Raw genomic sequence first — 14799 nt, 5'->3', positions numbered from 1 at the left:
ATTTCCATATTGCATCCAACCCTACACGTGTCATCATCTGGGTTGGGGTAACTTGAGCGTTATTTCTGTGTAATAACCAGTCGCACGGCTAAGTCTCCTACTCAAGGAGTAATCTAGCACGTAAGATGCTCTGGAACTCCATCTGACAAGGCGAGTATCAGATGCAGCAAAGTGCACCATCTCTGTGATATCGCTTGTCGCAAGTGGCACCTTCCTCATTGTACCCCCTGCATGTTCTTGCTGGGGAAACCTTGCCACCAACGAATGTCCACTCTGGGAATCCTGTCGCTGATGGGCAAGCTGTGATGTTCCCTTCAACCCACACGACCTTCACGCCCTATGCTGGCGCAACAACCATCTTACCTAACTTATACGCTTGAACTTACTCTTCTGAGCCTCCAGCAGCTTCAAATAAGCTTACTGGGAGATTCGGCGATGTGCTCCTTGTGGCGATGTCAGACCACCTGATCTTCCATTACGTACTACGTCGATCACACACAAATCCGGCGACAACCGACCACGTTCACTATAGAATGCCAGTTCCACGAATCGGCGACTATGCTCGCTTCCGAACTATTCATCTTCCTCTTGTCCACGTGTTCTGCTGAACAAGCCCCACATAGTCACGTGCTAGACACGTCATCATACCTGATGACCTGGTCGGTACATATTCTATCTAGATCTTCAATGTAATTGGCAATTTACCATTTTGAGAATAAAAAAGAAATTACCCATTTTAAAAATATTAAAAAAAAAATACACTTCTTTGAGAAGAAAACCCTTTTATTGTCATAGTTACTTTGATCTCGTGCAGCATCACAAACCAAAAGTTGTCAGGAGGCCTCTGTTTTCCAAAAGTTATGGTGATAACGACCTAAAGGAAGCAAAAGCAATGGAACATGTGAAACAATTTTTTTTATTATCAATTTATATATTTTATAATTATATAATATATAAATATGTAAATTTGTGTAAATTCAGAATTATTTAGCTAATGATAAACACTTCAAGACTCAGAAGGATGACTGCAAGAACTTTCGTGGTAATGATACAGTTGTAGTTAAATTTGTTGACACTGCCATGGTTGGAAAGTCTGAAGCAGAAGATGCATGCCATTTAATGTCCAATTATAAAATCTATCGAAAAATAGCTGCTATATCAAAACTAGAGCAAAGAACCAATTAGACTGACTCATTGGATAAATAAAGAAAACAAAATAGCAATTGAACCTGAGAATGCGATTGCATTATAAGATCGTAATTGAACAGATCGAACAAGTTCAAATTAACGGAACATAAAACTTATTAATCCAAAAGCACCATGAAGAACAACAAAAGTCCACAAACCACTTAACTCACATAAACATATTGGTCCATCCTACAATAAATATGAAGGAGGCCATGAATGCCATCAATAGCATGTTCCGGGAGCCATTGGAGAGTGTTCCAATTGGTAGGAAAGCACATGAAAAGCATTTTGTAGAAAGAACGAATTGAAGGTTTTTGTTGATGAAAACTTGGATCATAGAATGAAGCCATCTGGTTCCTTCTCACTTCAGAAAATGACTGAAGACAACCAACTTCACCAAGAACTGCCGCTCCGTATATACATTGATGATGAAGAACATTCCGATACCAGTAATGCAAATTTGTCTCAAGGTTCTTCTGCTTCATCGCTTTTTTTTCTTTTCTTATTCATTATATTTTAATTTTAATATGTTACTTAAACATATTAAACTTTAAAAATATTTTTTCACATTGCATTATTAATTAAAACAAAATTTTATCTAAAATATACTGTGTATTTTAAAATTAAAACATGGTTTAAATAATAGTTTAGTATATATATATATATATATATATATATATAGTAGTGATAGAACCGAGAGGTATAATTGAAAGAATATACTGAGAGGTTATGCCGAGAACTATATATATAAAGAATAAAATAAACATACATATATAATCACTGTCATAAAAGCCCAAATTAATGGGTGTGTTTGAAATAATAAAGTGGTGCAGAAAGAAAGGTCCAAATAAGATATAAGCCCAATAAGAAAACCCTATAAATAGAGGATCAAGACAAGAGATAAGCAAGAGTGAATTTTATCTGATGAATGTAAAACTGTTGTTGACTTTGGCATTGGAGCGCCTTGCAGGTACACACCCATCCATGAGGAGAGCAGCCGAAAGCCCAACCTAGAGAGAAGCCAAAAGCCCAACCTGGAGAGAAGCCAAAAGCCTAAAACCGGAAGATCAGTTGGAGAAGTCTGTGTTATCAACTTGCTTGAGTGTTGTCAGTCCTTTTTGTAAGAACATTTTGGCGTCCACCGTGGGGCCGAGAGATAATTAAAGAAGTTGAAGCAGAGATGAGTAGAAGGGAAGAGCAGGGTGGAGAGCAGGAAGATAACCAAAATATGATGTCAATGGAAATGTTAATACAATTACAAAAAGAATTTGAAATGTTAAAAAAAAGTAATGAAGAAGAATGAAGTATGTTGAGAGCAGAAAATGCGCATATGAAAAGAAAGTTGCAAGAAGAAACAGTTTTGAATTCACCTTTTGAAACTGTCTAGCCAATAATACCAGCAAATGAAAGACTTCATAATAATGAAAGTTTCCAAACAAGGAGAAGATTACCTGAGACCTCTGGAACTTTTACCAGAATATCTTCTAGAAAACATCCATTCTTTGATGTTATAGTGGATACTCCATTGCCTGATAATTGGAAAAACTTAACCATAAACAAATATGATGGAAGCACGGATCCTGATGAGCATATTGCAATTTATACAACTCAGACTAGTTTATACACATGGAATGATGCTATAATGTGTCGAGTGTTTCCAACAACATTGAAAGGAGCAGCTCTAAGTTGGTTCACATGTATACCACCTTTATGCATTGATTGTTTTGACACATTGGTGCAGAAGTTTGGGGCTCAGTTTGCAATTAGTCGGCCTCATCATTTAACATCAATTACATTGGTAAATATAAGACATGAGAAAGGAGAATCGTTGAGAATGTTCATGGAACGATTTGGAAATGTGGCTTTGGGCATTCAAAATCTTAGCCCTAAAGTCACAATGCATCACATGATAACAACACTAAAACCATGATCGTTTGCCGATAGTCTTTGTAAGAAGCCGACAACTAACCTTGATGAATTAAGGCAACGAGCATCGAAGTTTATGCAGATGGAAGAACTAAGAGATTTTCGCAATCAAGCAAAAGCATATGGGGTGAAAAAAGGGGAGTTGAAAGAGAAAGCGGACCTCTGGCCAGGAGAGCAAAAGAGGAATTTTGAAGCCGAAAGTTCCAACAATATACACCATTGAATACCAATAGGACGAGAATTTTACAGGAAGCAATGGCAGCAGAAATCATACCACCCCCAAGAAAAGCAAGAACACCTGAGAGGGCAGATCATAGCAAGCAATGTGAGTATCATAAAAATCATGGTCATCATACAGAAGAATGTATCAGGTTGAAAGATAGAATAGAAGAGTTAATTCAAGTCGGACAACTGAGGCGTTTTGTCAAGAGTGGAAATTTAAGAATGAGGCAAAGTCCTGAAAGAGAACCGAGAAGTTGAGAGAAAAGACAACAAGAGAGTGGAAAGAAGAGATGAAAGGAGAGGAGGTAGACTGGAAGCAAGAAATGAAAGAGGTTACCAAAGTACACAATTAGTAAGAAGAAGTAGAGAAAGAAGTCTAGGAAGACCGGTGAGGGGTTTCATTAACACAATTTCGGGAGGATTTTCCGGGAAGGAGTCATCGTCAGCAAGAAAACAATATTGGAGAAATGCCAGAACAATCAATCATGCTTTTAAGAGAAGAACTTTGCCACCAATGCTTTTTACGGATGAAGATTTTCAAGAGATCGATCCTGATCATGATGATCCAATGGTAATAACAGTAGAAATAGCAGAGTATGCGGTCATGAAAACTCTGGTTGAACAAGGAAGCTCAGTGGATGTATTATTTTGGGATACTTTTAAGAAATTACACTTGAAAGAGGAAGATATGGTGCCTTTCCGAGAGCAAATTATTGGCTTTTCGGGTGAAAGGGTGAGTACAAAAGGGGCATATTGACTTGGTGACAATGTTTGGAAGAGGGAGTGCAACAAAGAAAATTAAAATTAGATATTTGGTAGTGGATGCTTGAACGTCATATAATGCATTATTGGGAAGGTCTTCTTTAAACAAGTCGGGAGCAATAGTTTCAACGCCACATCTAGCCATGAAATTCCCAGCTGAGAAGGGTGAAATAGCAACTATTTATGTTAATCAAAGAGATGCCCGAGAGTGTTATGCAGTGGGGTTAAAGATGACTTTAAAGAAAGATAGAGAAGATGGCAGGAATATGGTTGCCATGGTAGATTTAGATCCAAGAATGAATGATGAGAGGTTGGAACCAAAAGAAGAAACAACATCTATTGTGCTTGGAGAATATGAAAAACAATGTACATATATAGGCGAAAGTATGCCTGAAGACTTGTTGAATAAGCTGATTGCGGTATTGCGTAGAAACAAAGATTTGTTTGCATGGAAAGCAACTGATATTCCAGGAATAAATCCTGAGGTAATTTCTCACAAGTTATCTGTTTGTCAAGGAGCAAAACCAGTAGCACAGAAACGAAGTAAGCTGGGTGAAGAAAGAAGAAAGGCAGCAATTGAAGAAACCGAGAAGTTAAAGCAAGCCGGTTTTATTCAGGAAGCCCAATATACAACATGGTTAGCTAATGTGGTGCTTGTTAAGAAACCGAATAGAAAATGGAGAATGTGTACTGATTACACTGATTTAAATAAAGCATGTCCAAAAGATTCATATCCACTACCAAGTATTGACCGATTGGTTGATGGAGCATCTGGTCAGGAAATTGTGAGCTTTCTTGATGCTTATACGGGTTATAATCAAATACAAATGTATAGACCAGATATTCCTAAGACAACTTTCACAACCGATACGGCTCACTATTGTTACAAAGTTATGCCTTTTGGTTTAAAAAATGTTGGAGCAACATATCAAAGGTTGATGGACAAGATGTTTAAAGAGAAAATTGGAAAGAATATGGAAGTTTAAGTTGATGATATGATTGTTAAATCATGTGAAGTGCAACGACATGTGAAAGATCTTGAAGAAATATTTGCACGAATAAGAAAATACAACATACGTTTGAATCCTGAAAAAATGTGTTTTCGATGTGAGGGGGGAAATTTTTTAGGTTTTATGCTAACCAACAGAGGCATTGAGGCAAATCCTGATAAATGTGAAGCAATAATGAAGATGAGAAGTCCAACAAACTTGAAGGAAGTACAAAGATTGGTGGGGAAGTTGAATTCGTTAGCAAAGTTTTTACCAATTTTGGCCGAGAGAACAAAACCAATAGTGAAATTGTTGAATAAATCAGAAACTTTTGAGTGGAATGAACAATGTGAGCGAGCATTTTCTCAAATAAAAAGTATGATAGTTGAACCACCCATTTTAGTCAAACCTGTGTTAGCCCAACCTATTATAGTTTACTTAGCAACCTCACATGAAGCTATAGGAGCAGCCTTAATCCAAGAAAATCCAAAGCAAAAACCAATATACTTTATAAGTAGATCCCTCCAAAATGCCGAAACCAGATACCTCTTGGTAGAAAAAATAACCTTAACAGTTGTGTACATAGCAAGACGTCTTCGACCATATTTTCATAATCATCAGGTAATTGTCAGAACAGATTATCCAATATCTAAAATCTTAAGAAAACTAGAACTTGCAGGTAGAATGGTTACATGGTCAATGGAACTTTCAGAATTTGGAATCAAATACGAACCGAGAGGAGCAATCAAGGCACAATCTCTTGCAGATTTCATTATTCAACTGTCAACAACAACACAAAAGGAGGAGTGGATGTTACATGTGGATGGCTTGTCAAATAAGAAAGGAAGCGGAGCAGGGATAGTACTCGAAGGACCAGAAAATTTCCAAGTAGAGATGGCGTTAAGACTTGAGTTCAAAACATCTAACAATCAAGTTGAATATGAAGCTTTAATTGCAGGACTACTCTTGGCCAGACATATGGGAGTTGAGAATGTCATATGCAAAAGCGATTCTCAACTTACAGTAGGACATATTCAAGGAGAGTATTAGGTAAGAGTGTTGAACCAAGTGATGTTCAAGCTTTGAAGAATCCAAACCCTTTGAAGGATGTTGAAGGCTTGGTTGTGCTTGCTGTTGCTGAGCTGTCTTAGATAGGATATGGGGTAGATTGTTTATGTAATCCACTCTTGATTGAATCCAAAGCATAGACATTCTAAATCTTTTTAAAAGAAAAGTGTTTTTCAAACTAAGTGAAAAACAACCGATTGTTTTGTCGAAACAACTTATTGTTTTATACTTAGGAGTTTTTAGAAAAGGTTGAAAACTGTTTTTCAAATGGTTAAGCTGTTAAAACCAAAACAACCGATTGATTCGTGGAAACAACCGATTGTTTGTTTTTGTACCATAACAGAAAAATGGTTTATACTTTGACTGATTCTTAGTGTTGGTGTGTTGGCCAAGACAAGTGTGTGTCTTGAGGGGATCAAGGTCACTTTCTTGGTTGTGTTGTAAGCGATCTAGGTTTGATTGCTTAGTGGTGTTCCTCAGTGGTTTTTGAGAAGACTGGATGTAGCTCTGAGTTTAGAGTGAACCAGTATAAACATCTGTGTGCATTCTCTCTCTCCTTAATCTCTTTAAATTCAGTTTTGATATTTGCAAACTGGTATAAACAACCGATTGTTTCTGCGAAACAACCGATTGTTTTTCTGGTGTTGTTTTTATTTTAAGTTTTTGGCAAACTGAATTCTTTATCATTTGTTTCTCGAGATAATTTCATTTTTGACTTAAAAGTTTGCGAAAACCCTCTTTAAACAATTCACCCCCTCTCCCCCTCTAGTTTAAAGCCATCCTTTCTAACAATTGGCATCAAGAGCTTGGTTCTTGAAAGTTATTCAAGTGTGATCTTAAAAACTGTTTTTTATGGCTGATAGACTACCTTTTGGGGAAGGTGCTTCAATCAACAGACCACCTCTATTTTGTGGTTTGAACTACCAATTTTGGAAAGTGAGAATGAAAATCTTTATGGAATCACTTGACAAAGGAATTTGGGATGCAATTGAAAATAGTCCTTTTGTCCCAAAGTTTGAAAAAGATGGATCTTTCATTGAAAAACTTTGGTCTCAATGGACTGATTCAGAAAGCAAGAAGGCCAAATTCGATTGCATTGCCAAAAATATAATAACCCCTGCTTTAAATTCAAAGTAGTTTTTCAGGGTCTCTCAATGCAAATCATCAAAAGAAATGTGGGACACCTTGGAGGTAACTCATGAAGGTACAAATGAGGTGAAGAGAGCTAGGAAGCATACTCTAATCCAAGAGTATGAGATGTTCAGAATGCTCAAAGGTGAAACAATTGCTGAGGTGCAGAAAAGATTCACGCACATCATCAATCATCTCATGAGCCTTGACAAGACCTTTGAAAAGGAAGAGCTAAACATCAAGATCTTAAAATGTCTTGATAGAGCATGGCAACCCAAGGTAACTGCTATTTTCGAATCTAAAGATCTAACATCCTTGAGTATAGCTTCTTTGTTTGGCAAGCTTAGGGAACATGAGTTAGAGATGAATCGACTCAATGTTCAAGAAAGCGAAGACAAGCACGTAAGGAGCATAGCCTTAAAAGCTTCCAAGCACAAAGGCAAACAAGAATCCAACGGTGATAGTGATGAGGAAAACCTTAGCTTGCTGCCAAGAAAGTTTAGCAAATTCTTGAAGAGAAACCGCAACAAGGACAACAACAAAGATAGGTATGGAAACAAGAAATCTAATGATTTTAATTTAAATAACTATACTTGTTTTGGTTGTGGTGAGCAAGGTCACATAAAGGCAAATTGCCCAAACAAAATCAAGGATAAGAAGTCTAACAACAAAGAAAAGAAGAACAAGACAAAGAGAGCCTACATAGCTTGGGATGAAAATGAAGTATCATCATCAAGCTTTTCATCAAGTGAAGATGAGAAAGCAAACATCTGTTTGATTGCAGAAGATGATAATGAATTATGTAGCTCAAGTGAGGTAAGTTCATGTGCTTCTTTAAATGAACAAAATTATAGTGAATTGCTTGAAGCTTTTTAAGAAACTCACGATGAAGCTAATCGATTGGTACTTTCAAACAACCGATTGAAAGATCTTAACAGCTGACTGGAAAAGAGAGTGAAATCACTTGAAGATGAGATTGAAAAATCAAAAAAATGATTTCAAAAACCTGGAAAATCATTTCAAAAATGCTTCTTGCAAGTGTGACACTCTCATTTGCGAAAATTGTGAAAATCTTGAGAAAAAGGTGCATTATCTTGTTGACACTGTGGACAAGCTTTCAAAAGGGAAATCTAACTTTGAGAATGTCTTGGCATCTCAAAGTTGTGTTTTTGGAAAGGCTGGTTTAGGTTTCAATCCACAGAACCAACAAGATAAGTTTTCAAATTTTTTTTTAAGAAAGCCAGTAAAACAACCGATTGTTAAATCGAAACAACCGGTTGTTACATGCTTCTATTGCATGAAGAAAGCCCATTCGGTTAGATTCTGCAAAATAAGAAAGTTTTATGTTCCTAGAGGCTACATGAAATGGATTCCTAAAGGATGTGAGGTTCCAAATGAGAAAAAGAAACCAATTGGACCCACATTTGTGAAGGGACCAAATCTTGTTGCTTGAACTCATGCTTGTGCAGGAAATCTAAAGAAGTGTGAAGGACTGAGTCATCTGATCAAGTTCTTGGAAGGAAAAGACCAACATTGAAGCTGAATCAATGTTATATATCTGTACAAAAGCCCTCAACAGTCAAATTAAGGCTTCTTGATCTCAAAGCACATGGCTCGTTGAAAGAACAACTCAATGGATAAGACATTCCTTATCTCTGTTATTAACTTTTGTTTTTAAGTTCTTTTACATGTTTGTATAACCTCTTTAAAGTGTGCAATTTCATCTGCTTTGGTTTATTTCTGCTCATGCTTAAAAATTCAAAATGAGTTTACTGCTGCAGAAAAACAACCGATTGTTTTCTTGAAACAACCGATTGTTTTGAGTCTGACAGCACTGTGAAGAAATCAATTTAATTTCTATTTTGAATTTCTATCCGTTGCAGATCAAATTAAAGAGAGAATCCTTGGTCTATGAACCTATGTTGAAAGTTGATCACGCTCAGAAAGAAGTTACAACAGTCATAAAGGAATATATTCCAAAATCTTGGAAATTCAAGAGCCATAATGACTAGTCAAAGATCACATGTGAAGACCATGTGATTTTCTACTTTTTCTGACGTTTTCTGTGCAGGGCAGGGTCAAGTCCTCTCTCTCTGAAAATCTGGTACCCACTCATGTCATTCAATGCTCAATGATTATGTTTGTGCTATAAAATCTGTTGCAGCTGATCTTTCACAAGAACAACCAATTGCAACATCTCTTGCAAAATCTGTGAGTGAGCTTTTCTCTGCTTTTTCATCTCTGCCATCATGGACTCAACTCCTTCCACATCAAGAAGAGTCAAATCCAGAGTTGTAAGGTCTGGAGGAAGGCTTGAAGGATGGTTTTCTGGTGATAATGATCTTATTGAGAGATATAGATTTGAGACTAGCACCAAATTGATAAACAACCCTAAAGTTGTTTGCTTTGATTGGCTGAAAATTCAAAAGCTGGACAATGTCAGAAGGCTCCTCAAAGATCAGTCCCTTAGAAAGTTCTTGGAGATGAAAGGGAACATCTATCCATATTTGATAAGAGTTTTCTACACAAATTTCAAGTTTGAGGGAAACAACCTTGTTTCTCATGTAAAAGGTGTAGATATGGAGATTACACATGAAGTGTGGACTGTTGTAGATGGTCTAAAGTACTCAGGCCTCAGAATTAACAAGGGGAACCTTGGAGTAGTGGAGGACTTCAACAAAGTTCAATACTACAAGAGCTGCTTGAAGAACCAAAATGCACAAGTTAGGACTTGCTCGGTTGGTGGCTTAAGGCTTGATGAAAGGTTGTTAGCCCTTATTGTGACTTGGATTCTAACTCCAAGGGGAAGCAATCACTCAGTGCTTACTGAAGAGGATCTGATGTACATCTTCTGCATTATGAAGAAGATCAGAATTAATTGGATACACATCATCAAAGAGCATATGCAAAAGGCAATGAGGTTAAGTGACTATCATTATCCATATGCTGTTTTGATTTCTAAATTTATGCTTTATTTTGAAGTAAACCTAGAGGATGAAACATCTGAGTTGGTTAAGTCAACTCAAGAGTTGAACAATGGATCTCTCAGCAAAATGGGTTTTAGCAAAGATGGTGACTTAGGAGCCTCATCTAGTGCTGCTGCTGATCATGAACAAGATGAACATGCTGCAGATATGGATTTTCAACATGAAGATCTACCTGAAGCACATGAAGATGCTGGACCTAGTGCAGGTGTTGGAAATCAAGAAGAAAGAATGCAATCCATGTCTTCTTTTGAAGAACTCATGATGAATAGGCTTGATAGCTTTGCGGAGAATCAAAGGAATCTCCATGATCTTCGTGTCAACAATTTCCAGAGGTTTGATAACAGGTTTGACAGCATGGATGCACGTTTCATGACTCTAGATGAACAAATTGAGGCAGTACAGAACCAAATCTTTGATCTTCAATATGCTGATGATGATGAATGAAGAAAAACAACAGGTTGATGTATCGAAACAACCGATTGTTTTTGGTAGTTGTATCAGTTTTCTATTTTTCTGCTTTTGCTGTTTTTAAATCTGATGTATTGAGAACAATTATCTTGTTTATCTCTTCTTTTTGTCTATTTGTGAAGACAAATAGGGGGAGATATATGTTGTGTTTAATTTCAGTTTTTTTTTTCTGCAAAACAGTTTGGATGAGTGAAACCTTATAGGTTTTTGCTCCTATATTTGTTTGTTGTTTGCTTTTTGCTCTGATATTATGTACTGAACGTCTATATTTGTTTCTGTGCTAACCAAATATCAGAAGTTCTGTGTTTTGCTTAAAAACTGTGCTTTGCAGGAACTGCTTCAGATTCAATTAGGTACAACACAAGCATAAGGGATTTGTCTTCATCAAATAGGGGGAGATTGTTGAACCAAGTGGTGTTCAAGCTTTGAAAAATCCAAACCCTTTGAAGGATGTTGAAGGCTTGGTTGTGCTTGTTGTTGCTGAGCTGTCTTAGATAGGATATGGGGTAGATTGTTTATGTAATCCACTCTTGATTGAATCCAAAGCATAGACATTCTAAATCTTTTTAAAAGAAAAGTGTTTTTCAAACTAAGTGAAAAACAACCGATTGTTTTGTTGAAACAACTTATTGTTTTATACTTAGGAGTTTTTAGAAAAGGTTGAAAACTGTTTTTCAAATGGTTAAGCTGTTAAAACCAAAACAACCGATTGATTCGTGGAAACAACCGATTGTTTGTTTTTGTACCATAACAGAAAAATGGTTTATACTTTGACTGAGCATTAAATGTTTTTCTAACTGTTTACGCTCCAGTCTTTAATGCTTTGACCAATCCTTAAATGCAATGAATAAGTTTGTTAAGATTTGATAACAAACAACATCTTTCAATATGTTCAGAAAAACATATTTGAATTAACAAGTTTTTACACAAGTGTTTTGAGTTTTTCAAAGAGTTGAGATTGCTTAGAGATTGAGATTGATCAAAGAATGTGAGATAGGATTTCTGCTTGTATTGATTTCAGATTTGCTTTTGTAACAAGTGTAATCCTTGTATTTGTTGAACAAGAATCTTTGTGTGTTTGCTGAGAAGTGTTGTGTGTTCTTGAGGGGATCAAGATCAACATTCTTAGTGTTGGTGTGTTGGCCAAGAGAAGTGTGTGTCTTGAGGGGATCAAGGTCACTTTCTTGGTTGTGTTGTAAGTGATCTAGGTTTGATTTCTTAGTGGTGTTCCTCAGTGGTTTCTGAGATGACTGGATGTAGCCCTGGGTTTAGAGTGAACCAGTATAAACATCTGTGTGCATTCTCTCTCTCCTTAATCTCTTTAAATTCAGTTTTGATATTTGCAAACTGGTATAAACAACCGATTGTTTTTCTGGTGTTGTTTTTATTTTAATTTTTTGGAAAACTGAATTCTTTATCATTTGTTTCTCGAGATAATATCATTTTTGATTGCGAAAACCCTCTTTAAACAATTCACCCCCCCCCCCCCCTCTAGTTTAAAGTGATCCTTTCTAACAAAGAGATCCATGTTAATGAAATATTATCATAAAGTATTAAATATTATGCAATGCTTTAGTAAGGCCGACATAAAATATATACCGAGAGAGCTGAATTCAAAGGAAGATTCATTATCCAAGTTGGCAAGTCAACAACGGTAGGTTTAACATAATTCATTCATACAACAAACTCTTAACCACCCTACAGTTAGTTTAAAATAATGCTTCAATATTACAACAACAAAAGATGACTGGATCAAGGCATATGTAGAAGTGATAAAAAAAATCAAGAACAAGGCATTGAAGCAGATTCTAAGATGACAAAGAAAGTAGCCAGTTTTTTTTTTAATAGGTGATGAGTTATACAAAAGAAGGTTTTCTACGCCATTGCTAAAATGTATTTCACATGAACAAGTTGAATATGTGACAAAAGAACTTCATGAAGGAATTTGTGGATTACACTGTGGAGCCCGAACAATGGCAACAAAGATTTGTAGGGCTGGATATTATTGGCCGACAATCTGAGAAGATTGCAATCTATATGTCAGGGCATGCAAAAAATGTCAAGAGTTCGAAAGTCTTAATCATATACCAGCACAAGAGTTGCAAGGAATTATTTCCCCATGGCCATTTGCTAAGTGGGGAATGGACATACTTGGTCCATTTCTACTCGGACGTGGACAAACCCAATTTATGATTGTTGTTGTGGATTACTTCACTAAATGGATAGAAATAGAAGCTTTGACTAAAATAACTGCCCAGCAAGTTCAAACATTTGTGTGGAAAAATATAATATGTAGATTTGGAATCCCACACACTATTATAACTGACAATGGTCGACAATTCACTGATAAAAAGTTTATGGAATTCTATGCAGATTTAGGGATTAAGTCCACAACAACTTCAGTTGAACATCCACAAACAAATGGACAAGCAGAAGCAGCAAACAAAGTTATTCTCGGACAACTAAAAGAAGATTAGGAAGTGCGAAAGGATTATGGGCAGAGAAATTACCAGAGATATTATGGGCATATAGGTGTACGCCGCAAACTTCAACTGGCGAAACACCATTTAATCTTACATATGGTACTGATGCAATGTTACCAATAAAAATTAATGAGCCAACATTACGGAGGCAAATAGAAGATTGGAATATCAATAATGAATGCTTTAGGACAGATCTGGATCTCATTGAGGAACTGAGAGAAAGGGCAAAAATAAAAAGAAGAGCATCTAAGCAGTTCAATGCTAAAGTAAAACCTAGAAGCTTTAACAAAGGTGATTTGGTTTGGAGGAAGCGAACTGATGCTCGAAAGGATCCACAACAAGGAAAGTTAGCATCTAATTGGGAAGGTCCTTTCAGAATTTTAGAAGATTTGAAAAATGGAGCTTACAGGTTGCAAACATTAGAAGAAAAGACAATACCAAGAACATGGAATGCAAGTCATTTAAAGTTTTATTTTAGCTAAAAGATTATGTAAAGGGTTTCTTTTTTTGTACAAACTTACTACATAATGAAGATATTTTGCAAGCAGACAAACTTGTCTCAATAAAAATTCAGTCTACAAGCCTCTCGATTTTGGATGATTTCATTCCAGGTGAAACCCTCCCGAGAGAAATATCTTATAATACTTTGGTCATGGATGATTTCATTTCATATGAAACCCTACCAAAAGAAAACGCTTTAAATCTTCCGGGCTTGGACAATTTCACTCTAGGTGAATCCCTCCCGACAAATCTATTATAGAAAGTATTCCAACTTTCAATTCATTCATCATAGAAACACATTATGAATAAAGCAGATAAGTTCCCATCAACTCACGCTTTTTATCACAATACTCGAGAGGTATAACCAAAAGGTTATCAAATACAACAAAGCACTTATCTTTGTCATCAATTACATCAACCGAGAAGGTATGCGATAAACTAGGCATTTGTTTTTTATCGCACTATTCGGAAAAGTTTTCACCAAAAAGTTATCAAGCATTATGAAGCACATCTTTTTAAATAACATTAGTCGAGAAGTAACACGTACCATTGACCGGGAGGTATAATCGAAAGTGATTCTTAATTGACTTAGCCAAATCATTCAATTGAATTAAGTTGGTTGAAGTAAAGGCACGAGAATGAATAATAAAAATAAATAATAAAGCCCAAAAAGTTTTATATTTAATAAACAAGTAGAGTAATAAATTAGTGGCCATAGCGGCACTCCAAATGATTTAATTCCCGGTAGCTAACTGAGAACTATAACAAAAAATTGAGCTAATACTCATTCAGTTCATGATGTTAATATCTTCTGCATCTTCTTCTATAATCTCGTTGACAGGAATCAGTTCACCATTATAAAAATCCTTTTTTCACATCAAAATTGCCTTCATCAATAGGAATCTTGTAAAAATATTTAGCTTGTTAAAGAGCTTTGTCAAAACCTAGCTTGTGTTGTTCAATGACAAAACTCTCGGCTTCAAACAGGCTCACATTTAGCTGATTTATTTCTTTCTCCATGAGTTTGATGGTGTTGTTATCAATTTCTTTAGCGATAGACAACTCCAACAACTT

The 14799-nt window shown here is 36.1% G+C and overlaps 1 protein-coding gene across 1 annotated transcript; it reads left to right on the top strand.

Annotated features, from left to right (window-relative positions):
* The first annotated feature begins 13334 nt into the window (after positions 1-13334).
* LOC150028075 (uncharacterized) lies at positions 13335-13706 on the top strand. The gene has a single exon (XM_090301035.1). The coding sequence runs from the start codon at positions 13335-13337 to the stop codon at positions 13704-13706; it is 372 nt and encodes a 123-aa protein (XP_090157161.1).
* The last annotated feature ends 1093 nt before the right edge of the window (positions 13707-14799 follow it).

Source organism: Phaseolus vulgaris, chromosome 4 (genome assembly GCF_051622355.1).
Source record: "Phaseolus vulgaris cultivar YP4 chromosome 4, ASM5162235v1, whole genome shotgun sequence".
Lineage (NCBI taxonomy): Eukaryota > Viridiplantae > Streptophyta > Magnoliopsida > Fabales > Fabaceae > Phaseolus > Phaseolus vulgaris.
The sequence above is the reverse complement of the archived record's forward strand: the minus strand, read 5'-3'. Positions and strand labels throughout refer to the sequence as shown.